Here is a 24,403-nt window from a genome sequence, read left to right on the forward strand (position 1 = left end):
AAATGGCAAGATGGCCAAAGTGGTGGCTACAGCCATCCCGAATTCTTTTAAATTTTTTTTATAAAAAATAAAAAAATAAAAATTAGGGGCAATATGATAAGTTTTGGATACAATTGGTCAAATTGCAAAAATTTGGAACTTTGAGGGGGTGGATTGCAAAAATTGAAACTTTGATGTTCGAATTGAAAAACGCTATCAACTTTAGGGGGGTAAACTGTAATTTTCCCAAAGAATAATTATAGAAAATATTCTATAATATATCATAGAATTGCATCAATGAAAATCCCTTTGAGCAAACTGTCAGCAAGCCCATGATTCGGCCATATGTGGCGTGAGAAATAAATTATTAAAGAAAGAGATAGAGAACAGAGGATAAGAGAAGATAAAGGAGAAGAATATGAGTAAATGCAAGCCTATGATCCGGCCATATGCGGCGTGAGGAATAAAATTCTAAAGAAAGAGAGATGAAGAAATAGAGGAGGGGAAGAAGATGAAGGTGAGGAAAAAGTAGTAAAAGGAAGAAAAGCCTCGTGTGATATGGCAGCAGGTAACATATCATGCATCTAGTATTCACCTGTGCATAGGAATTGAAAGTAATATAGCTATCAACTATATTAGCCTAATTGGTCTTCTTCTGTAAATATATCTCTATATTTTCCAGTGAAAGCAATACACAATATGTAAGGTGGGAGGAAAAATCAAATAAAGACTGTTTGGATTCAATTTAAAGCAACCAAAGTCCCAACTAAAAATTATATAAACTTCGTATGAATGACATTTCATACAACTATTAATGGGTCTATTGCCAAAAAGACTCTTACACCTCAAAGAATCGTACCTTTTCTGCTTAGAACTCAACTATTAATGGGTCTATTGCAACGGATTCATTAGTAATCTCCTAGGCAATTGCAAAGCCAACTTAATTCTTGCAAAATCATCATTCCACACACTTATGTAAAACTTTTGCATATTGAGTCATTGACAATTAAAGAGTTAGAAGAAATCTCACTCACTATCTTTATTTTAGAGGCACACTAAAGAAAAACTCTTTTCTCAAGAGTAACCCCAATAACATTTCGTCTGACCATTTATAGTATATTCAAGATTTAGGAGAACCATTGACGTACCCAAGAAAAGAACCTGGAGGGTGTAAAAGGGTTTATAACTTCTCTATATTTCGTAATTGGGTGGTCCAATGATGAATTGTGCTGAAAAGGCACCTCATCAATTATGATGGGAAAAAAAAATGGAAGGTAGTCTTAAATAATTATCCATAGTGCTCTTGCTTTATAATTTGATTATTATCCCTACAAATTGTTTCATGATTACTTGTGATACACATTTTCTTCAAGCTAATGTTTTATGATGAGATTTGCCTTATCTCTTATATTACTTGTGATACACATTTTATCATGAGATTTGCCTTATGTCTTATATTTTCTTACTGGGTTGTGAAACTCGCCAATTTTAACTCTAAACCCCGTTTACTAACCCTGCGACTAATGGAAATTTTCTTTATCCTTCTCTTGTGCAGGAAGTGTAGCTTAAGAAAACCTGTGTTCAAGTTTTCTCACCATTACAGAAATGTATCCTTACAAGGGAAAGTAGTATCTTTTCTTTTACTTGTTCTCAAGCTAAATTACAATTATTATACAATTGGTTAAAATGAGAAAAGTTGAGTCCATCTAATATAACTTGTAATTGGGTGGCCCAATAATTCATGCTCCACAGCTTCATTCTTAGATGTATGTTGTTCAACCAGAAACATTTTTTCACTAAGGGAACTGTTTTTTATCCTTCCCACCAACCCCCCCCCCCCCCCCCCCCCCCCCACTTTTTTTTTTTTCATGTAACTTTTTTAACAACCAGCCATTGGATTTGTAAAATCCATATTGGTGAAGAAATGAGTCCTACAGATCCAATGACTGATTTTTTAAAAAGATGTATGAAAAAAAAAAAAGGACAGGAGAAGAACAAATAGCAATTCTCTTTTCACTTATACCAGTTGCAATATTGATATTATCACCAGGTTATAACATGTCATAATTCATAAAGATATTATTACTACCTGATTAATTGAACCATAATTCATAAAGTAAGATACAACACCCACAGGATCCAAATGACTTCAACATAGTGTGATGGCCTTCAATGTTGGTCACAATCTTTTGTTTTCAAAACAGTCACAAAACTAATCACAAAACAGACACAATTAACAAAAGATTTAAAATACAAGATTAACAGGATCCATGACTTCAACACCATTGCTTTCGACTTGAGTATACGTGTTGTGCCAATCATCCCAATCATTTCACATATTTCAACTGGTTGAACCAAGAAAAATAGATAAATTAATAAAAGCCATAAATTTAATAAACATCATGGCACTTATGGAGGAAAAAATCAATGGCAAAGATAACTTATCATGCGTCTACCATTCACCTGCATAGGAATTGAATTAAATATAGCTATCAACTTTTAAATTTTGAGCTCAGATGTTGCAAAAGGAAATTGATAAAGAAAATATAGATTATAGCTAAAAAGAAAAAATTCCTACAAGCAACAAACTAAACAAACAGGAAACAGCAGTAATGATAGAATAGTAATGATACACTCAATTTTGTCATTTCTTATACTAATAAGTAATACAATATAGGGCTAAGCAAATTACCGACTAACCGACTTCCGACCGACTTTCGACTGACACCGACCGTTACCGACTAGATGGAGGATGGTAGGTGGCATGATTTTTTTATTCCGAATTTTTCGGTTCGGTAGGCGGAAGAGGTTTTTTAACCAAACCGACTTTACCGACAAATTTGCCACTTTTCCACATACCGACATTACCGAAACCGACTTTCCCGACTTCCGACCGACACCGACTTTACCAACCGCCATTCGGTTCGAAATGCGAAATAAAATAAAATTTGGCGGTATAAGTCGGTGAAATAACCGACTTTACCAGCATTGTCTGTTCGAAAGGCGAAAATACAATTTTTCTACCGAAACCGACATTACCGATTGACGCTTAGCCCTCATACAATATCTCCAACAATCATGTAGACATGAATGATGCAATTTTTAATTTATGTAGATGATCAAGAGGCCCCCTACAGGCCTGCCTTTTGCTTGATTTTGGGCTGGCCCTGCTGGCAGTAAAGTTTTTACTATCTATTTTTGGAAACGCAACTTAGAGAATCCTCTTTTCTAAATGATATGAGTATTCTCCCCTATTCAATTTTGTAATATCATGAATCATTTTGCCATCCTATGGAACTTCTCTTTTTCGAGAGTAAGATTTAGTAGTTGAGATTCGAGCTGCAAGTAGCCATTTTCTGTTCATTTTATGTAAGGTAAAATTCAACTAGGAGCAAATATCTTGATATTCACTTTTAATCATACAGAGATGAATATAAACAGTCAAAGAGTTATAGCAAGCATACACTCATACAATGATCAGGCTCTCCAAAAACAAAAGATTGCCAGTAAGGTTTACATCATGAATAAGGTTCAGAGAAAGCCCACAATCGTAGATACAAGTGCTGATTTTCTATTTCCTTCTCTTATGACATAAACAGGGGAAAGAATACTCACAGTAGATATGTATGTAACATCTTCCATGGAAACACTTTTCTCGTTCCTTCTCCTAGACCTTCACTGCATGTTCCTCCCTTCATTCATGAGATCCCTACAAATTATGACAAACATTACAGATGGTAGGAGACATTTTATTCAAGTCAATAATTATCATATCATGCCCGCTAATTTTTTTATTTTAATCATATCCTTCAGTCTTTTCACCGGCACATCAATCACAAAATGAACAAGGCGATAGGCATGCTGACCCAATCCAATCAAAAGAGGACTATATCCCGTAAATGAGTGAAAATTTCCTTGTACACTTTCTCTTTTCCCTTTCAGTGAATAAAAGGTAACTCATATTCTAAAATTTCTGAAAAGAAAAATTCAAATGCTATGCATTCAGTATCCTCATTTTTAATCAATGTCGCATTTGAGGGCAATGCTTCCTGACTATCTTTTGTGGCCTAGATATAGGAATGCTTCTTGACTCCTCAAGAACCATAAAAAGTAACCAAACCATTTAATCACAGACGTTACGCTTCTATTAGCTAATAATGGTTCAGGGCAACCCATACATTCTTAAACCGATAAATCCTTTTGGTAAGTATATACTTGATTGGAATTTTATAATATTTCAAAGTAGAAACAAGATTTTTGAAACTTGATTCAGAAACATTCAGAAAATCAGAAAATTTGATCCATAAATAAGAAACTCCCACTACTTTTAATTTGACAATATCAAGCCCATAAATGCATGAAACCTACCTTTTTCAACTTAACAGTGTGCAAAATTATAGTGTGCAAAACTTAACAGTGTGCAAAACCTACCTTTTGCTGACAATACTATCTATGACTATTCTTTGCTCTCTGTTTCTTTGGGATTAAAGATTATTCAGGGCAAATGGAAAAGATTGGCTACTTTCCAAAAATAGACTATAGCATGTAAACCTGAGAAGCTCTTACAATGTCCTTGACCGAGGTACTAACATTTCATTTTGTAGGTTTCACCTCCCGCTCCCTTAAAGTTGAACACAAAAAATATTTGTTAGTTTAGGTTTTGGCACATTCGGTTTGCATGTAAGTTGTTGAAAATGAACACCTCAACATGTCCCAGAAGCAGATTCTAGAAGGCCCTGTCCGGACCACTAGAAGCCAGGTCCGGACCCAATTTCCAGAAAATATCTATTGAAGGGCATGTCCGGACCGCCAGAAGCTGGGTCTGGACTTGATTTCCAGAAACTGCATTTTGATGAAGAGGTCCGAACCACCAGAAGCTGGGTCCGGACCCCATTTCCAGAAAGCCTCAATCTTTATGAGATGTCCAGACACAAGTGTTGGAGGTCCGGATATCGCTAGGTTACGCATATGTTACCCTAGCCATGTCCGGACCCCAGATTAGCCCTGTCCGGACATGGCTGCTTTATTTTGTTTTATTTTCTATTTAAACACGATTTTGCTACATTTATACGTACGTATTTTGGTGAGCAAAATCAGAGAGCTTAGAGAGAGATATTGTTCTAGCTTATTTGAGAAGGGATTAAATACGTGAAGCCAATCAGAGTTCCGGTGAAAGGAAATCGTATAGAAGAATTGTGCCAGATGTTCTGGAAAGGGCTACTGCGGTAGAAGTCAAGTGAGTCGCTTGTCGTGTATAAGGAAGAGTAGATTGCAAAGGTTTTGTAATTCTTCTTGTATTCCTTATTCTTCTTATAGTGGATTGATTTCCTGGGTTTGGCTGCCCCGGAGAGGTTTTACATTTAGAGAGTTCTCTAAATGGTTTCCTCTTCGTAATCAAATATCTGTGTTTTTGTTTTTCATTACATATCTGAATTTGGTTGATTATTAATTGTTAGGTCAGATCTTATTCTGCTTAATATTTGTGAATCACCTAGACATTTAAATAGGTGTCGTTTGGAGTCGTTTTAAAATTTTCAATTGGTATCAGAGCGGGTTCACTCTGAAGGATTTATTTCCTGAGTGTGATCCGAGACTCCATATCAAATGTCTCATACTGTTGCTCCTAATTCTCTTCCCGTCTTTGACGGAACAAATTATACGCTTTGGAAAATTCATATGAGAGCATATTTTAAATCCATTAATGTTTTGCATATTGTCGAATCTGGATGGACACGTCCAGAAAAAGCAATAGCTGAATGGACAACAGAGGAAAAGAATAATGCTACTGCGAATGACAAAGCTATAAATGCTATTTACATCTCTGTTTCAAATGAGGAATTTTCTAGAATTTCTAGATGTGAAATAGCTAAAGAAGCCTGGGAAACTTTAGAAATCACACATGAAGGAACTAAGGTTGTTAGAACTTCAAAAATTCAAATGTTGGTTTCTCAGTTTGAGGAGATTAGAATGCAGGAAGATGAATCTTTTGATGAATTTTATTCAAAGCTTAGTGCCATTAGAAACTCTACCATTAATTTGGGAAAGAAAATGGATGATGCTAAAGTGGTGAAAAAAATCTTAAGATCTTTGCCTGAGAGGTTTATTCCACAAATTGCTGCTATACAACAGAACAAGGACTTAGATACTATGAGAGTAGAAGAACTTGTAGGTTCCCTTCAGACCTTTGAGCTAATTCTTCCTAAACACAAAAACACCAAAAATATTGCTCTTAAGGCAAAAAATGTTAAGGTTGACTCTTGTGGTTCATCTGATGAGGATTCTGGAAATGAGGAAGAAATTGCTATGTTTGCTAAGAAGTTTAGGAAATTTTTTAGAGCCAAGAAAGGAAATTTTAGAAATAGCAATTCACAATTTTCTGAGAAATCTAGAAATGAGAATGTTGAGAAAGGAAAGTCACCTAGAGGTATCAAGTGTCACGAATGTGGAGGACATGGGCACATTCGTGTTGACTGTGCTAACTTGAGAAAGTAAAATGGCAAGGCATTTAATGTGACTCAAAGTGATGAGTCAGATAAGGATGATGCTGAACAGGGAGTTAATTACTTAGCATTTGGAGTTAGTTATGAGAGTGAGCATGAGAATAGTGAGTGTAATTCTCAAGACAAACAAAGTGTGTCCGATAATGATTCGAAAGAAGAAGATGATTTGCAAAATGCTTATAATAATCTCTTTGTGGAATACACTAAACTGAAAAAGCTGAATAAGCAGCAATTGAAGAAACTCAATGAGGTTAATCTTGAAAATGATCAACTTTCTGTCACCTTAACTGATTCTCTTGCTACTCATAATACTTTGATGTCTGAAAATCAAATGCTAATTGCCAAAGTGAAATCCTTAGAGAATGAACTGAATGAATCAAAGAATCATTTAACAAAATTCTCTAGTGAAAAGCTAAATCAAATGTTACATAATCAGAAACATTCGTTTGATAGAACTGGATTGGGTTTTGATAAATCTGCTATTTTATCTACTAATGTTGCTTCTTCTTCAGATATGATTTTTGTGAAACCAGTAAACAAAGAAGATAACTTGGCTGAAAAGAAGGTAATTTCTCCTCAAATTTCCAAAGGTGGAAAAGGTAAGGGAACTCTAACTGATTCCTATATGTCTAGTTCTAAGTCGAGAAGTATGCACATGTTAAGAAACCAACCTTCTCAAAGGTTTATTCCTACGTGTTATAACTGTGGTAAGTTTGGACATATTCGTCCTAAGTGTTTTCAGCTTAACAGTCATGGGCCTAAAAGAAAATATTTCCATTCTAGAAATAGTTATGAGAAATTATTCAACATGATGAGAGACGTAGTAACACGGTTAGATGTCTTGGATAAGAGTCACACAGTTGTCCCTGATGTGAATAAAGTTTGGGTCAAGAAGATTAATACCATTCACCCATTGAGGAGGAGTGGTAATGGACTCACCTAGATTAGGTGGACACATAGACCATGCCTAGAAATTGAGCATATTGATATTTGTTTATAGCTGTTCTAGGACATTTTTGTTTCTTTTTTAATTTTTGTTTGCTTTGTTTTTATTTTCTTTGATTATTTTTTTATTCTTTTAGATTGTTTTAAGTGTTGGATACTCAGTTTCTCATGTTTTGTGCTCAAATGAATATTTTACATATGAGTGGGGTCAATATTTCTGCAATTTACATCTATTGCTCCATATGTTTCTGATATACCTTGTTTTTCTGAAGACTGTTAAAGGAGTAAGAGTCAGTTTTTCTCATGTTCGAAATTGTGCACTTTTTGCCCCCATTAAGTTTAGATTTTTGTTATGTGTTTGGGAATTTGGAGCAAACATTTTGCTTGGAAGATAGGTAGTGTCAGTTCCATTCACTTGACCAACTCGTTAGTTGAACCTAGCTCTAAAAAATTCCAACATTTTCTTCCACAAAAAAAGAAAAAAAAAAGGGAAAGGGCATAAAATAAGCCCAAATGACTTAGTTTTGCTTCTATATGTCCCTAAAGAAAGAATCAGTGATCAAATCATTGCGGAAATAGATGATTACTAAAAGACATGGTAAAAGCAAATGATTAGTCTCAGGGGGAGTGTATCGGATGAGGGAATCTAGATCCTAACATTATAAGGTTTTACTGTGGCTTGAATCAGACTGTTTGTCTTTCATTTACAAAATGTCTGCCTAGATTTCCATTCCACTGATAAAATCTTATTTAATGGGAGTTTTCACACACTACACATTCACATGAGATTTCTGATTATTGCCTACTTGACTGCATTCACAGAATAAGGTTGTGTCATGTATATGATACATTTAAGATGTAAGTGTAATTTGTTGATCACTCCAAATTGTTAAGATATTCATGAGGACATGCATGGTTTATTGATTATCTATACAATTTATCTTTTCCTTTTCAATTTAAAAAAATAAATAAATAATAATAATAATAATAATAAAAATTAAAAAAAATTATGTTTTCCTTTTCAATAAAAAAAAAAAAAAATTTATTATGAATTTATTTTTTTTGGGATGCGGTCCGGACAAGGAAATTTCCTGTCCAGACACGGCATTGGTTATTTTATATAACCTGCAGTGTGTTCCATATCATACTTCTCTCTCTCTCGTCCGATTAACTTCATACAAATTTTTTTTGTTTCGTTTTTTTTTTGTTTCTTTCTTTTTATCTCTGATTTCTCTGTTTCATAGTCCAGTATCCACATTCAATCATCACAGGTATGTTTTTCTTTCCTTCTTCTTTTCAATTTTGTGTTCAAATAAACTTCTCGGCTGTGACTGTTTGGGTTTAATTTTACAATTCCGAATTGTTTGAGTCCTTGATTCACATTGATTATTCTTTCTATCTCATATGATTGTTGCAAACTACATGCACTTTGATGTATTTAGGAATGGTTTTTAATCTTAACATGTGTCTTCCATGCCTACATGTTTTTTTGGCATACAATGTGTTTGATAAAATGTCTCAAAGATTCCGGTTTTCAATTGAGCTACAATTTTTCAATTACATTATTATATTTCACTGTCATTGGGTTTTAGATATTGGTTGGAATGTTCCTAGGCAAGGTATTTTCGGTTTTCATGAATTCTTTTCATCATGTTATATTCAATACCTTAATGCCTATCACCTGTTTGATTGAATGTCTACATGACATATGTTTGCATCTATCTTCACTTTTCCTTGTGAAATAAATTATTTTTGTTGTGTTCAACATTTATTTTTTGTTTCTGGTACATCTATCTCATTTTTCGAATCACATGTTTCCTATAAAAATTTTTTTTCAATCTAATTTCTTCTAGTAATTTGTGATATTCTTTTATCATTTACTTCTTTCTTTGGGGTGAGAATGCAGAAAATGGTGTATCAAAATTCGGAATCCACACCAAGGAGGAAGCGCGCTCGAGAAGAAAAATCAATCTTACAAGACAAGCCTTTGACACGCAACATTGTGATCGAGCGTGGAGTAGAGCAAAATGATCTTCAAGTGGAACCGTTTCGATTCATTCATGAAATATTCCAGGCCAATCAATGGACCTCTGTGTTCGTTCCTGTTAATGCATAAACTCGATTAGTTCGGGAATTCTACTACAACATCGAAGACATTGACTTGGTTGGTTTTCCGTCATTCAAGACCAAGGTCTCAGGGAAAACTCTCAATGTCACTCCTGAGTTGATAAGTGAAGTTACTGGGATTCCTTTGACAAATAAGAAGCCGCTTCCATTTTTGGAGACTGAGCCATAACCAACTAAAGCGGAGATCATGGCGGTTCTTAATCCAAGTCGAAAGCTTGTATGGGACGAAAACAAGAACAAAATTCCGATTGGTTATGTACGGGCTCTAGAGAGGCTGCTAACACAGATTGCGCTGCATAATATTTGACTTACTTAAAGCCTAAGGCCAAAGCATTGAAGCTATCAACAACCGCCTGATGACTCAAGGCCAAAGCATCGAAGCTATAACCACCCGCCTAACTACTTTGGAGAAAGATGTAAAGTATATCAAGGACAGTTTTTGGCAAGAATGATCTTCTCATATGTTTTGTTTTGTTCTTCTTTTGGCCAGAATATTTTTTTTAGTCTACTTATTTATAGGTTTAATGGGTTGTTTTTCTTTGTTTTTTTTTTAACTCTAGAATTTCATTTGTTTTTGTGTGCCTCCTTTGTTCTTCTGAGACAAAAAGGGGGAGTTGATTTTGATGTGTCATTTTCATGTATATTTTTGTCCCCGAATGGCCAAAGGGGGAGTTTGTTAGTTTAGGTTTTGGCACATTCGGTTTGCGTGTAAGTTGTTGAAAATGAGCACCTCAACATGTCCCGGAAGCAGATTCTAGAAGGCCCTGTCCGGACCACCAGAAGCCAGGTCCGGACCCAATTTCCAGAAAATATCTATTGAAGGGCATGTCCGGACCGCCAGAAGCTGGGTCCGGACCTGATTTCCAGAAACTGCATTTTGATGAAGAGGTCCGGACCACTAGAAGCTGGGTTCGGACCCCATTTCCAGAAAGCCTCAATCTTTATGAGATGTCCGAACATAAGTGTTGGAGGTCCGGACATTGCTAGGTTACGCATATGTAACCCTAGCCATGACCGGACCCCAGATTAGCCCTGTCCGGACATTGCTGCTTTATTTTGTTTTATTTTCTATTTAAACACGATCTTGCTACATTTATACGTACGTATTTTGGTGAGCAAAATCAGAGAGCTTAGAGAGAGATATTGTTCTAGCTTATTTGAGAAGGGATTAAATACGTGAAGCCAATCGGAGTTCCGGTGAAAGGAAATCGTATAGAAGAATTGTGCCAGATGTTCTGGAAAGGGCTACTGCGGTAGAAGTCAAGTGGGTCGCTTGTCGTGTACAAGGAAGAGTAGATTGCAAAGGTTTTGTAATTCTTCTTGTATTCCTTATTCTTCTTATAGTGGATTGATTTCCTGGGTTTGGCTGCCCCGGAGAGGTTTTACATTTAGAGAGTTCTCTAAATGGTTTCCTCTTCGTAATCAAATATCTGTGTTCTTGTTTTTCATTACATATCTGAATTTGGTTGATTATTAATTGTTAGGTCAGATCTTATTCTGCTTAATATTTGTGAATCATCTAGACATTTAAATATGTGTCGTTTGGAGTCGTTTTAAAATTTTCAATATTGTTCGACACTTAACAGACTTTTGACTACCAAGGATTGTTAAATAGCGTGCACAAACTTTTATGATTTTAGCAAATGCAATAAGAATCGCATGAAAAATATACAATACTTGATCACGGATTGATAAATTTGAGTAATCTCAACAATTTAGAAGAATTTGATCAGAATTCATAATATTTCCAAGCTACCAAATAAACCGAAAGAGCAAGAAAAAGAGGTAGTGAATAAATGCATGCCCCATTATCTTAGTTTCAGTACCAAGAAAAATTACCGATATGCATAAACAATTAAGTAAATCATCAAATTGCAATAACCAGGTGAAAGTATTAACTAAATAACAAAAAAAAAAAAATAGTTAAAATAAATACATCCAAACAACGAAGTAAATCCCAATGTAATTAACAATTAACTCCAAAAACAATAGGTCTTCAACCTCCTCAGTTATGAATCATAACTGCAAGTATAAATACTTATAAGATTTGGAATTTGATACTTCGAAAGATAGTGGAGGACAATGGGAGAGAGACGGACACTAGAAACCCAGCCTAATATTTACATAAAAAAAAGAAAGACGAGTACAAAAAAATTAAATACTAGTAGCAATTAATAATAGGAAACAAAAGCTTACCAAGCAAGGCTCAGGATCAAAGATGCCTGGGTGCTAGAACTAAGTATACCCCTGGAAAGTCAACAATCTTTTCCCAATCCTCACCAGTGTCATTCTCGCATCTTCGCAATAACATGGGACAACCCCAAATTGATAGGCTCTGCAAAGACGTTGGCCTACGCATTCCTTCAGGCAGTGATGTCAAACTGGAGCATTCATAAATGTCTAAGTATTGAAGTGATTTGAAGTTGTGGATCCAATCTGGTATAGCCTTCAAGCTTTCACAATTCGAAAGACTAAGCCTTTGTAGAGTGGTAGTATGTTGAAGTCCTGAGGGGAGAGAAACCAATTTTGGAAGTCCTCTGAAGGAAAGAGAGAGGAGGCTCGTAAGGCCATGCCATTGCATCCCATCCTCATCATTGGCTAGCTCAAGGTCAAGACAACGCTCAAGAATCAAGTCTTGAACGGAAGTGAGATGTTGAAGGGGGAGAGACTTTAATGAATGACAATCAACTAGCCACAAGCTCACAAGATTTCTCAATGAAAAAACCCAACTCGGAAGCCTTGAACCCGGATAATCATATAAGCCTAGATGTTTCAGATTTGGGGGCGGTTGGAAGCCTTCCAATTGCATTTTATCATCAACAACGTCCCAATCATTGACATATCCTTTAGTACTCCAGCATAAAAACAAAGAATGAAGATATTGCATCTCCTTTAGATTTGCAGCCTCATATTCTAATGCAACATCTTTCCCACGTCCAAGATTTGAAATCTGTAAACTTCCTCTTAGCTTATTGAGCCCATTCAATTCTCGTAAACCACTGCAGTGCTTGAATTTAGAACCCGAGTGGACCACAAAATTTGTTAACCTCTCAAGATTAGTCAATTGCCCCAATCCCTGTGGCATATAAGTCAAACCATCACAGCTATCTATATCAAGATGCCTAAGATTGACCAATTTTTTAATGTCTCTCGGCAATTCTTTAAGTGACTCACAATAAAAGAGTCTTAATGTTTGCAAATTGTGCAACCTAGTTATAGAATCTGGTAACTTCTTGATATTCTTATTGCCAGAAAGATCAAGACACCTTAAATGCTTCAGCTCCCCGATAGAGCTTGGCACATAATCAAGATCTCTACTAGACAGATCCAACATGCGCAAGAACTTGAAACTTGAAAAAATTGCATCACAATCAATCTTATACTTATACACATCGTTATCGAGGCAAAGAAATGAACGTATCCTACTTGCTTCACACAATGAAGAAATATGTTTATTGTAACCACGCAATGATAGATGACGATTTTTCTCATCGATGTTTGTCTCCTTATCACCTAATGTGGCCATCAACGATCCTGCCACTGATATGGCAAGATCATGCATGAGGTCATGCATTTTGCATTGATACATGTCACCAAACAGAAAGGTTTCAGCTTCTTGAAAGAATGATCTCTGTAGTAAATCTATAAAATACTCCCTACCAACCTCTTCCAAGCATCGGCTTTGATCATCAGAAGACTTGACAAACCCTTGTGCTATCCAAAGCCGAATTAGTTCTGCTGAAGAAAATTCGTAATGCTTTGGAAACAAACTACAATAAGCAAAGCAGTGCTTCAAATGTGAAGGAAGATGGTCGTAACTCAACTTCAGAGTTGGTAAGAGGTCAGTTTCATTTTGAGATATTTTTAAGAGATCACTGTTCTTAAAAGAAAACCACTCTGCTTCTGAAGTTTTGGAGCCCAGTAAACTTCCGATTGTCAATATGGCCAGAGGGACGCCTAAACACTTTGTTACTATCTCCTTCCCAAGTGTGACAATGCTTGAATTCTCTGGCTCTTGTCCTCTCTCAAAAGCCTTTTGCTTAAATAAAGACCATGACGCATCTTCATCTAAACATTCCAAGGGATATGATTTAACAGTCCCAATAATCCCTGCAACGCTTTCCTGGCGGATGGTCCTTGCAACGATTTCTTGGCGGGTAGTCACTACTATTCTACTGCCTCTCGCACCACCCATCAGCACTTCTTTCAAGCGACACCATTTTCTATGATCACCATTCCACACATCATCCAACACTAGGAAGTATTTCTTTCCTTGGATTTTTTCTCTAAGTTTAGCCACCAATGTATCCATTTCAGCGTCTTCTGGTTTCTCCTCGGTTGCAGATTCTAAGACTTTTGCAACAATATTTTTAACATCGAAGATATCAGAGACACACACCCACATTTTGAGCTCAAAATGTTTCTGGATTTGGTGATCATTGAATACGAATTGAGCGAGTGTAGTCTTTCCCAATCCACCGATGCCAACAATTGGAAGGATGGAAACATTCTCTTCAACGTTGGAGTCCAGCAGAAGGTGTATGACAGCCTTTTTATCATCCTCTCGCCCAATAACTACTTCATCAGGTACAAAAGAATGAGTGTTATCCCTCTCCCTTTTCCCGACTCGTGGCTCAACCTGGAGTACCTCCAAGTGGAAATTCTGCCTATCGGCGTTGATGGCATCTAACTTCTTTCGGATGGCTTTAATCTCACGGGCCATTCTAATACGAAAGGCAAACTGGTTTGATTCAGAAAAGAAAATGCGTACCTTTTTGGCCTTCTTATCACGGGTCATTATTTCTCTTCTTAGAGCTTCAGTTGAAACGGCATCCAGCAAGTCATCTGCATCATAAATCACATCTTCTAGCCTTCCGAGCCAACGTTTAACAGCACGGTCTCCTGCAGCTTGTTTGTCCTCCGCATCCAGAAGCACATCTTTGATTGTTGAAACGGTGTCGGTGAGGCTTTGAAGCTCATCTTTGACACCCCAGAGCAGCCCGATCTGTTTGACAGCAAGTGAGCCCAAAGTCTTAATGATTTGCTCGGCAACAAAGGAGAGAAGTGGTTCCGCCATTTCCTGATGGTGAGTGAAGGAATGAATGCTCAGAAGTGAAACTACACAGCGCTGTTGATGGAAGGGGTTGAAGGGTAGAGTGAAGAAATGATGAGTGAAGTAGTTAGTTGAAGGGTAGAATTGCAGAAAAGTGTTGAGAAGAAGAAATGATGAGTGAAGGAACGAGCAATTATTATGACTTGGTTGGACACTTTTTAGTAATGTTGCAGAAATGTTTTTAATTAACTTGTTTTCATTCGCATTTTTCTTTTTTCATTCACACGCATGGATTGATTTTTACTGATTTTGCTTTTTCTCTCTCCTTATAGTTGTACACCTTCCTTCCAAGGGCTTCTTCTTTTTACAAGTCAAACATTTTTTTTTTTTTTTTTTTTTACAAAAATGCATCAAAGCAATTATCTTCACGTGGATAAAGCTGTTAATGATGGACTACTCTTCTTTCTCTTCACATGCTATGTTCCGCTTCTTCTTTTTTTGGTCATCTTCAAGAATCTTAAGAATTCCCTTCTTCAAATCTCTCATTTACAAATTCATTGTATTAGATTTTGTACATTGAAAACAAATTGTGCACTAGTGTCTTTATATGAAAATAAGTGAACGCATATGATGTTCCCCATCCTTTAGAAAAACATTATAGCCCTTTATATGACAACAAGCTGACTTTGACTACTACATCACACACTACTGCTAGTTGTCTACACTGAGCCTCATAATTAGCCGTAGAACACTAAAAAGGGATTGAATTCAAACTATGCACACTTCACACCAAGATCGATGTCTCATAGTTTAGTGGAAATATTCCGAGAGTAATCTGATGTATATTAATGAGGTTTATTTTTTTAAAAAAAATTATTTATTTAAATGCAGTGTTGAGCTTATTGAGCATTGTAGCAATTGGCCAAAGTAATTAGTTGAGAAATTTTTTTGCTATTTTTTTTTTCTATATATGGGTTAAAATAATCTTTTGCCTATTTTGGCTAGAGGCCAATTATCTCGTCGGTACAAAAAAAAAAAAAATTATCTCATCAGATTTGGAGATCCAAGCTTCATATATATATATATATAAACAAAAAAAGGTGCACATCGACTACAAATTCTAGTACATTGCAGTATAAAAGTTGCACTCACTTTATTTTATTAGATGTAATTTCATACAAAATGCCATGGATTAACTGATAAAACTGTTCTTAGAAATATGTAGTACTAGACTTTAGTTAAAAATTGCTCAAAATATCATTGGTTAATTAAGTGGATAAATTTTTACTTTGCTAAATTTTGTGAGATTTACCAAACATTAATAGCGTCTTAATCGTCTTCAAATAGCAGTTCAATCGCAAGTGACCATGCATCTTGATGCGGATGTCATTAAATTGAATTATCTACCCCCTTTCCTCTCCTGATGTGAACATGTTAAAAAAAAAAAAATAGAGACGTTGGTATGCCTTTTTAACAACAAGCCATTTTTTAGATTGTATTTAAAAAATAAAAATTCTCAATCTCGTTTAATGGAAAGGATCATAGGCCACACATAAATCAAAGACCAAAGGAATCTAAAGCCACAATTAAAAAACAAGAATTTGTAAAAACACGTGTGAAACCGATTTGAAAACAAATCACGAAAAAACAACAACTAACGCCACTGGCTCACCATAGAATTACACTATAGCCCTTGATATGACAACACGCAAAACTTTGCCTATATTCCACGCTGCCTACAGTCTACGCGACTAAAGTGATATTGCAGTCCATTCTGCTTCTTCTGTAATTGAATGTTAGCAGCGTTGCTTGAAGTTGATGGGCTTGCAGAATGATGAAAAGTTTCACGAAGAATGGAATCAACCAAGTGTGCAATCTACATCCGTCTCCCTTCACCAAATTCTTTGAGCGCTTCACAAAATTCCTTGAGCACTTCAAAATTCCTTGAGCACTAGATGTGTTATCAATGTTGGGAGATATGCTGTTCGAGAGTTTGTCCGTTTAAGTTTGCGATTTTAAAAAGTGTAATTTAAAAGTTACGATTTTAAAATGTGTGATTTGACAACATGATTTTTAAAAACACAGTTAAACGTTTAGAAAAATCGTAATTTAACCTTTAAAATTGTAATTTATCTTTTAAAAATTGTGCGTTTTTTAAAAAAACACATCATTATGTATAATTTGAAAATGCAGATTTTTTATATTTTTCATATTTGGACACGACATAAACCAAAAAGTCTAAGCTAATGAACTTGGGTTGACTTAGGTATGTTAACCACTATTCTTCAATACAAACCAAAGTTTAAGCTAATGGACTTGAGTTGACTTAAGTATATTAACCACTATTTTTTAATCATAAGTTCAATGGCAATTTTAAAAGTCATCTTACGCTTAGAAGGGCACAAAAAAGACTCCTAATATTACTCATAATGCCACACTCATTTTTTTTTCACCTCCATTTTCAGACACTTTTAAAATTATTATTAAATTTAAAATAATTTTTTACCCAGTTTAATTTAATAATGAATCTAAAGGTTTGTGTGAAAATAAATGTACGAAAGTAATAGTATATGTACCATTACTTTTTTCCGACCAAGATTGATGCGTCATAGATATTCCAAAAGAGTAACTCCATGTTATGTATTCTATTCTTAATCATTAGTTGAGTTTTTTTTTTTTTTTTTTAAGAGGAAGGAGAGGTCTGCAGCGACCGGCCAATTCTTTAGCCAAATTTTTTTTCCCGTGTCTACAGCATTAGCTAAAACAACTATTAAGTACTGAGCCAAACGTGAATGTTCTTAGGTTATATGAAAGCGCGAGAGGTATTTGTATCATTGCGAGTTGATTTCAACTAAAGAGGATCCGGTCCCTTTTAAGTGAAGAGTAAAACTGTAAACAAAAATGTAAAACAAACATTCCGTTCTTCACTTAAATGGACTACCTTCTCTCCTGTTAATCAACTTGAGAGAATCAATTTCTAAGCGAGAGAAGGGTCAATGCACTTCATCAAAAGGGTAACAAGAAACCAATAAAAAGCAAAGTAAAGACTATAGAAGATGAACTCAATTATGCCAATTATGTCATCAGTTGTGGAGATCTAAGCTTCATATAAAAATAAAAAAAAAAAAAAAAAAAAAAATGGTCCACATCCATTACAAGTTCTAGGCAATTACATTGCAACATAAAAGTTGCACTTACTTCCTATGCCTTTAGTGATGAAATATCTGTCAAAGTGCAAGTGGGTCTTTATATAAATCTGTAAGCTGTCTTGTGCCTATCTCAACTATTATATAGACATTCGGAATATTTGCACTGCAACTCATTCTTTATTTGTTGTACTAATTTAGATTTGCCAGCATTATTTGAGGAAAAAAATGATCCAAAAGTATTCTTCTGCATGCTTTTTCAAAAGTAGCGCTTATTTTTCTTCTGATGCCTTATCTTCAATCTTCCCCATTGTGGTAGGGTCAAAGATAAAGTTGATAATGATGCTCATCCAGCTGTTTGGCGGGAATCTTTTTACAGTTTGATGATCATCATGCTGTCCTCTAGATAGCTCCCTTGTCTAATTAATTTGATTCTTTAAAAAATACAATAATTGAGTTCAAAAAGTTTTTATTTGTAAAAATAACTTAAGGAATTACATAGTCTACGCCTCATTCAATAAAACCAAAGGAATCCCAGTCCATGAGAAATATGCTTCGGAAAACTCACACTACAACACAACTTCCCAATCCCCACGTCTTTCATGATCCTCTGTTTGGGTTCTCCGTTTTTGGGAGCCAAAATTTAGATGACATTGATTCCGATATTGCAGTCCATTAATATTCTGCTTCTTCTGTAATTGAATGTTAGCCGTGTTGCTTTGAAGGTGATGGGCTTGCAGAATGATGAGAAGCTTCTCAAAGAATGGAATCAACCAAGTGCAATCTCCATCAGTCTTCCTTCACAAAATTCCTTGAGCACTTGACAAAATTCCTTGAGCACTTGTTGTGTTATCAATGTTAGGAGATACGCTGTCTGAGAGTTTGTCGGTTTTAGTTTGCGGTTTTAAAAAGTGCGATTTAAAAATAACGATTTTAAAATGTGTGACTTGACAACGTCATTTTTAAAAACACAGTTAAGCGTTTGGCAAAATCGCGGTTTAACCTTTAAAATTGTAGTTTAACTTTTAAAACTTGTTTGTTTTTAAAAAAACACATCATTACCTGCGATTTGAAAATGCAGATTTTCTAGCCTTTTCAAATCACAATTTTTTTAAAATGTAATCACAAACAATTTATTTTCTGTAATTTTGTTTAAAATTGCACTTTTTGTCTATGAAATATCAATGCCAAACGCACCATAATATACATATTTCGACATCACACTAACCAAAAAGTCTAAGCTAATGGACTTGGGTCGACTTAAATATATTAACCAATGTTTTTTGAATCATAAGCCCAATGATGATTTTAAAAGCCACCCTATTCTTGGAGGAACACAAGAGAGACTTCTAACATTATTCGTAATGACACACTCATTTTTTCACCTCCATTTTCAGACATTTTTTAACTGGCTTTTAAAATTATTATTAAATTTTGAATGAATTTTTATTGTGTTTAATTTAATAATAATTTTACAAGTCATCTAAAGGTGTGTAAAAATAAATGTACGAAAATGAGAGTGTATGTAACATTATTTTTTTTTCCAACCAATATTGATGCGTTATCATATTCCAAAAGAGTAACTCCATGTACATTATTCTTCATCATTAGTTGAGTAATTTATTAGAGGAAGGAGAATATATATTGCAGAGGCCTGTAGCAACTAGCCAATTGGCCCAATTCTTTAGCAAGATGGAGAGGTTTCTTTAGCTTCTCTTCTGTTCAGCTATTTTAACTAGGACAATATGAATGCTCTTGGGCTATATAAAAGAGAGAGGGCTCAAAAGGGTAGAAATAAACCAATAAAGACAGAAGATGAACTCAATTAGGCCAATTATGTCATCAGTTGTCTAGATCCAAGCTTCTTATAAAAAAAAAACAAATGGTCCACATCCATTGCAAATTCTAGGCAATTACATTGCAATTTATAAGTTGAACTTATTTTCCATGCCTTAGTACTGATCAAACATCTGTCAAAGGCACAATGCAAGTGGGTCATTATAAATCTGTTAGCAGTCTCGAGCCCATCTCAACTATTAAATAGACACTGGTACCATTGCAGATGGGGAAAATTTGCATTCTTGTGACACATCATTATTTGTTGTACTAATTTACATTTTCCAACATTATTTGAGGAAAATAATGATCCAAAAGTATTTTTGTGTTAATCAAAGGCATGGTTAACAATTTAAAGGTTTACCTTAAACAAACCCCTAAAGTTGCATCAGCATCTCAATAAAAATATCTAAACACAAAAAGTGGAAATTTCATAGGACTTAAAGGAAGAGCAGAGTTCAAATAATTATCAATTGGTTCTTAAAGAATGAACAGTGCATTATTTTGTTAGAAAAACTTCACACATCATTTAAATAATTACTATGGCAAATATTTTATAAAAGGTGCATTCCAAAGTTTAACAACCCACATTAAACTTCTGTTACAAAATGAAAAAAATATTATGTAATGGTAAGAATACCTACGATTGAGCTCTACGTAAGGGTAGGAAGAGCTTTGAGATAGTTATGTAGAAAGACATTTTATGTAATTCTTGGTGGTTTTGTTTCGATATTTCCATGCTTTTAGGAGCTGCTTAGAGGGTCCTCTGTATTATGTTCTAGTTTTGATTTTATGTATTGGTAAAACCAAGGTCATACGTTGAAGCCATTGTTTTGAAAATGGATCCTCGAAAAAGTGTACAAATTGGGATAGTTAAAATTGAGATAATTTTGTCCCACCTTTTTATTTAACCCGCTTATCTCCATTTCATTTGAAATTAAGAGTATCTAATTTTCATTGTCTCTAATGTATGGTCATGAACCTTAAGAATCATAGCATGTTATGACTTTTGTCTTTATTAAATAGTCGCTTACCACGTTTATAAATAAAGACCATCAAGTTTAGACAAAAAGGTTATCAAAAAGTTTCATACTCATTTTTTGAGTTTTCAACTTCGTCATTCATAACTCATTATTGGTTCTAGTATTTCACTTTGTTACTTAAAGAGAGAAATATAGAGCAATTCAGTGCTCATTTTTCATTTTATTACATTGAATCTTGTAATTAAACTAAATGGTTGTTTATTTGACCTTCGTACATTGAAGTGCATCCTTAATTAAGGTAGTCACTATAATCTAATTCTTAAAGGTTAAGTGTCAACAGACCCAATCGTACCGAGTTGAATACTTCACGGGACAAAAAATCAACATTTAAGGACAACGCTCTTACATGATTCTATAGCATTATGAGATATTTCCTTGCTTTAATTTTAATTTCTTGCATTGTGAGTATCTTATTATTTATTTTTCGAATTAATATTATTTAGTACCAATAAGATATTTTCCACCTTCAAAATAATCATCTACTGACATATACTTGCTATTATTTATTTTTCATAGTTGCGAGAAATTATATTTGTCACAGAGGGCTAAGAATGACCACTACAGAAAATTAAGGAAATAGCCATTCCATTCATCAACAAACCAATTATGTTTACCCTTTTTGAGACAAATGAGTTTTCTATTCATAAACAAATCAATTCCAAATAAAAGAAAAATCTCTAATTATCTTTAAGTTGATCAATTGGGAACACTGTTTGGCTTCAAAAGTGATCTGTAGCTCTCTGATCAAATGCAATTAGGAAAAATGTTTGGCTTCATGCTTCAACATTCTTCTGCTACTTTGCCCTGTAAGGGCCCTTATGTTAATATTGGTAGCACAACTCTCATTTTCTGAAGAAAGATATCATACAGCATTACAAGAAATTAGCAATTTCACAAACAGAAGAAAAGATCATGGAACCCTGAGCTCAAAGCTAGAGTCCTTGCTCAAATAGCAATGTAAAAAGGATTGAATTAACACCCAGCAGAGATAGTCTCAATCATTGAAAATAAAGTTTTATTTTCATTCAAAGAAGTTCAATATTAACAGTGCCTCTATAACCAACATGTTAAATAAAGTGGAATTACAACTGTATATGATAATTCCACTACATCAATTATCAGTCGTTAAATGGAAACTGAAATCAACTAAATGTTCTCCATAATTTTGGTAAGGCATCAACCTAAGTACTGTAAAAATTAAAAAAGAAAAAAAATAATAATAACAATCACATGAAAATATATGTACTTGATCATGGATGGATAAATCAGAGTAATGTCAACAATTTGGAATCTGATAAGAATTCATAATCTCAACAAATCAACCAAAAGAGAGAGAGAGAGAGAAAGAGAGAGAGTGGTGAATAGATGCATGCCCCATTATCTTAGTTTCAGTACCAAGAAAAGCTACAGATATACATAAACAATCAAGTAAATCACCAAATTGTAATAACCAACTGAAAGTACTAACTACATCAAATATTTGAACTAGTTTAAATTAAACACATCAAACAATCTAATTAACAATTAACTCCGAAAACCGCAGGTCTTCAACAACCTCTATTTCATACCATATTGAGTCAGGAGTAGCACCAAAAAACATAACCCCCAAAGTTTCAGCAAAGATGGCACATTTTCTAGTAGGTTTCCTTGCTATATATCTCCTCAGTTCCGAATCATAGCTGCAAGTATAAATGCTTTTAAGATTTGGAATTTGTTACTTTGAAAGATAGTAGAGAACCATAGGAGAGAGACAGAGACAGAGGTAAACAAATAGAAAACCTGCAAATGCTGCAATCAGCATTCAGCCCATTATATTAGCTTGATTGGTCTTCTTTTGTAAATATATCTCTATATATATTTTCCTGTGAAAGCAATACACTATATGTAAGGTGGGAGGAAAAATCAAAGAAAGATCTAGATTCAAATTAAAGCAACCAAAGTCCCAACTAAAAAAATATATAAATTTCGTATGTATGACATTTCATACAACTATTAATGGGTTTATTGCTCATACACCTCACAGAAAATCACAGTAAGACCACTTAAGACAAAACTATTAAACAAACACTCTTGAGTTCTAAGCGGAAAAGGTTTAAAAAAAACAGAAAATAAGTAAATTAATGGAACTAACTTAAGTAATAACTTGTCACAAACAGAAATGTTCTGCTTAAGAGGAAAGCAGGCCAAAAAGTAAACAATTAATTTTGCTCTTTATTTCTAGAGAAAATGTTTGTTATCAAACAAATGGTTCTAAAAAAACAAATTAAGAGCTCTGTATAAAGGCTTTTGGAGCATATGGAAAAGCCAATGGAAAATGTCCAATGATGTTCAATGTCATCAAAATAACTTTGGCCTATGCAATGGCTTAGCTCATTAGTAATCTCCTAGGCAATTGCAAGGACAACTTTATACTTGCAATATCATCATTCGATGCACTTATGTAAAACTTTTGAATATTAACAATCGAAGCGCCAGAAGACATATCACTCACTACTATCTTTTTAGAGGCACACTCAAGAATAACTCTTTTCTAATGAGTAACCCCATGAACATTTTGAATGGCCATCTATAATATATTATACAATGAAAAATTGGACAATAATTATCTTCCAACTAGCAGATGTAGTTTTCCAGCGTAACCCAATAAATCATAGCAGTACATCTATCAAAACAAATACTAGAAACCCAACCACATATTTACATAAAAAAATGAGATACAAGTACAAAAAATTTTAAGTACTAGTAGCAGTTAATAATAGGAAATAGAAGCTTACCAAGCAAGGCTCAAGCCCAAAGAACCCAGTAGTGTAAGTCATCCTCTTTCATTTGGCATCTACAGCATTATCAACAAGTACAAAAACCATCCCATCTTTTTTTCGGTAAAAAAAAAAAAGAAAAGCTGAAAAAGAAGACAAGAAACCAAAATTAAAGAAAACCAAACGTTTGGATACCAATTCCCGTGTAGGGGCCAATCTGTGCTTTGTCCCACTTGTCAACGTTCAATCCTCCTTGATAGTGTTAGTTCTTGTGTTGGCTTAATTCAGTTCCAAAATGCAGAGGCTACTGTTCACGAGCTCAAACACTGATATAGAATGCTCAGAATCCAATCTCCACCGTTCATAATGTAGATTCATGTGTTATGAACGTCCCTGCAAAATTTCAGCTCAATCGGACCACAAACGCCCATCGATCGGGGCTGTTGATCAAGACTGGACAGCATTTCCAGAATGCTGTTTCACCCATGTCCGGACATGCCTTCCCCGGGTCCGGACCTCATTTCCAGAAACTCAAATTTTGCTCCGCAAAGCTGTGTCCGGACAGCCCATTAACATGTCCGGACACCCCGTAAGTTTTAGGCCCAAAAACATGATTTTAAGTGGGTTAGGTCTAGGGTTTTGTCGGAGATATATATACATCATTATAGAAGAGAGAAGTACGAATTTTCACCCCCAGAGAGTTCGTCGGAGGCTGTGCTAAGAGAGATCATATGTGGTGAGCGTTAAAGTGAATCTCTTAAAGTTTTAATTATTCCTTTGATAAATCTACGGTTGAGAAGTCTATCGGAAGGGTCCGGTAAAGGAGAATCACGTTGAAGAAGATTGTGAGCGCGGAGACGAGTTGTAGGCTTGTCGATCTTACAGAGCCAAGGTCTTGCAAAGGGTTGTAAGTGTTCCTAGTGTCTGTAATCTCTGGATAATCTTTTGATAGTGATTTCCTGGGTTTGGCTGCCCCGGAGAGGTTTTACTTTTAGATCGGTCTCTAAAAGGTTTCCTC

The 24,403-nt window shown here is 34.9% G+C and overlaps 1 protein-coding gene and 1 long non-coding RNA gene across 2 annotated transcripts; both read right to left on the reverse strand.

The window, feature by feature from the left end:
* Positions 1–2,038: 2,038 nt before the first annotated feature.
* Positions 2,039–14,722, reverse strand: LOC132182449 (putative disease resistance protein RGA1). The gene is made up of 3 exons (XM_059595698.2): positions 11,748–14,722; positions 3,595–3,688; positions 2,039–2,324 (listed from the first exon to the last, which is right to left on the reverse strand). Exon 1 carries the CDS (start codon positions 14,626–14,628, stop codon positions 11,764–11,766), a length of 2,865 nt encoding a protein of 954 aa, XP_059451681.2. The 5' UTR covers positions 14,629–14,722; the 3' UTR covers positions 2,039–2,324; positions 3,595–3,688; positions 11,748–11,763.
* Positions 14,723–22,232: 7,510 nt separating this feature from the next.
* LOC148587329 (uncharacterized) lies at positions 22,233–23,513 on the reverse strand. Its single transcript, XR_015911508.1, has 3 exons — positions 23,404–23,513; positions 22,409–22,491; positions 22,233–22,308 (listed from the first exon to the last, which is right to left on the reverse strand). It is a non-coding gene; the product is annotated as an uncharacterized LOC148587329 (long non-coding RNA).
* Between the last annotated feature and the right edge of the window lie 890 nt (positions 23,514–24,403).

Source organism: Corylus avellana, chromosome 2 (assembly GCF_965113065.1).
Source record: "Corylus avellana chromosome 2, dhCorAvel1.hap1.2, whole genome shotgun sequence".
NCBI classification, from domain to species: Eukaryota; Viridiplantae; Streptophyta; class Magnoliopsida; order Fagales; family Betulaceae; genus Corylus; species Corylus avellana.

Excerpts from the sequence above, each read along its gene's own strand:
- LOC132182449 (XM_059595698.2), bottom strand. The coding sequence starts at position 14,628 with ATGGCGGAACCACTTCTCTCCTTTGTTGCCGAGCAAATCATTAAGACT.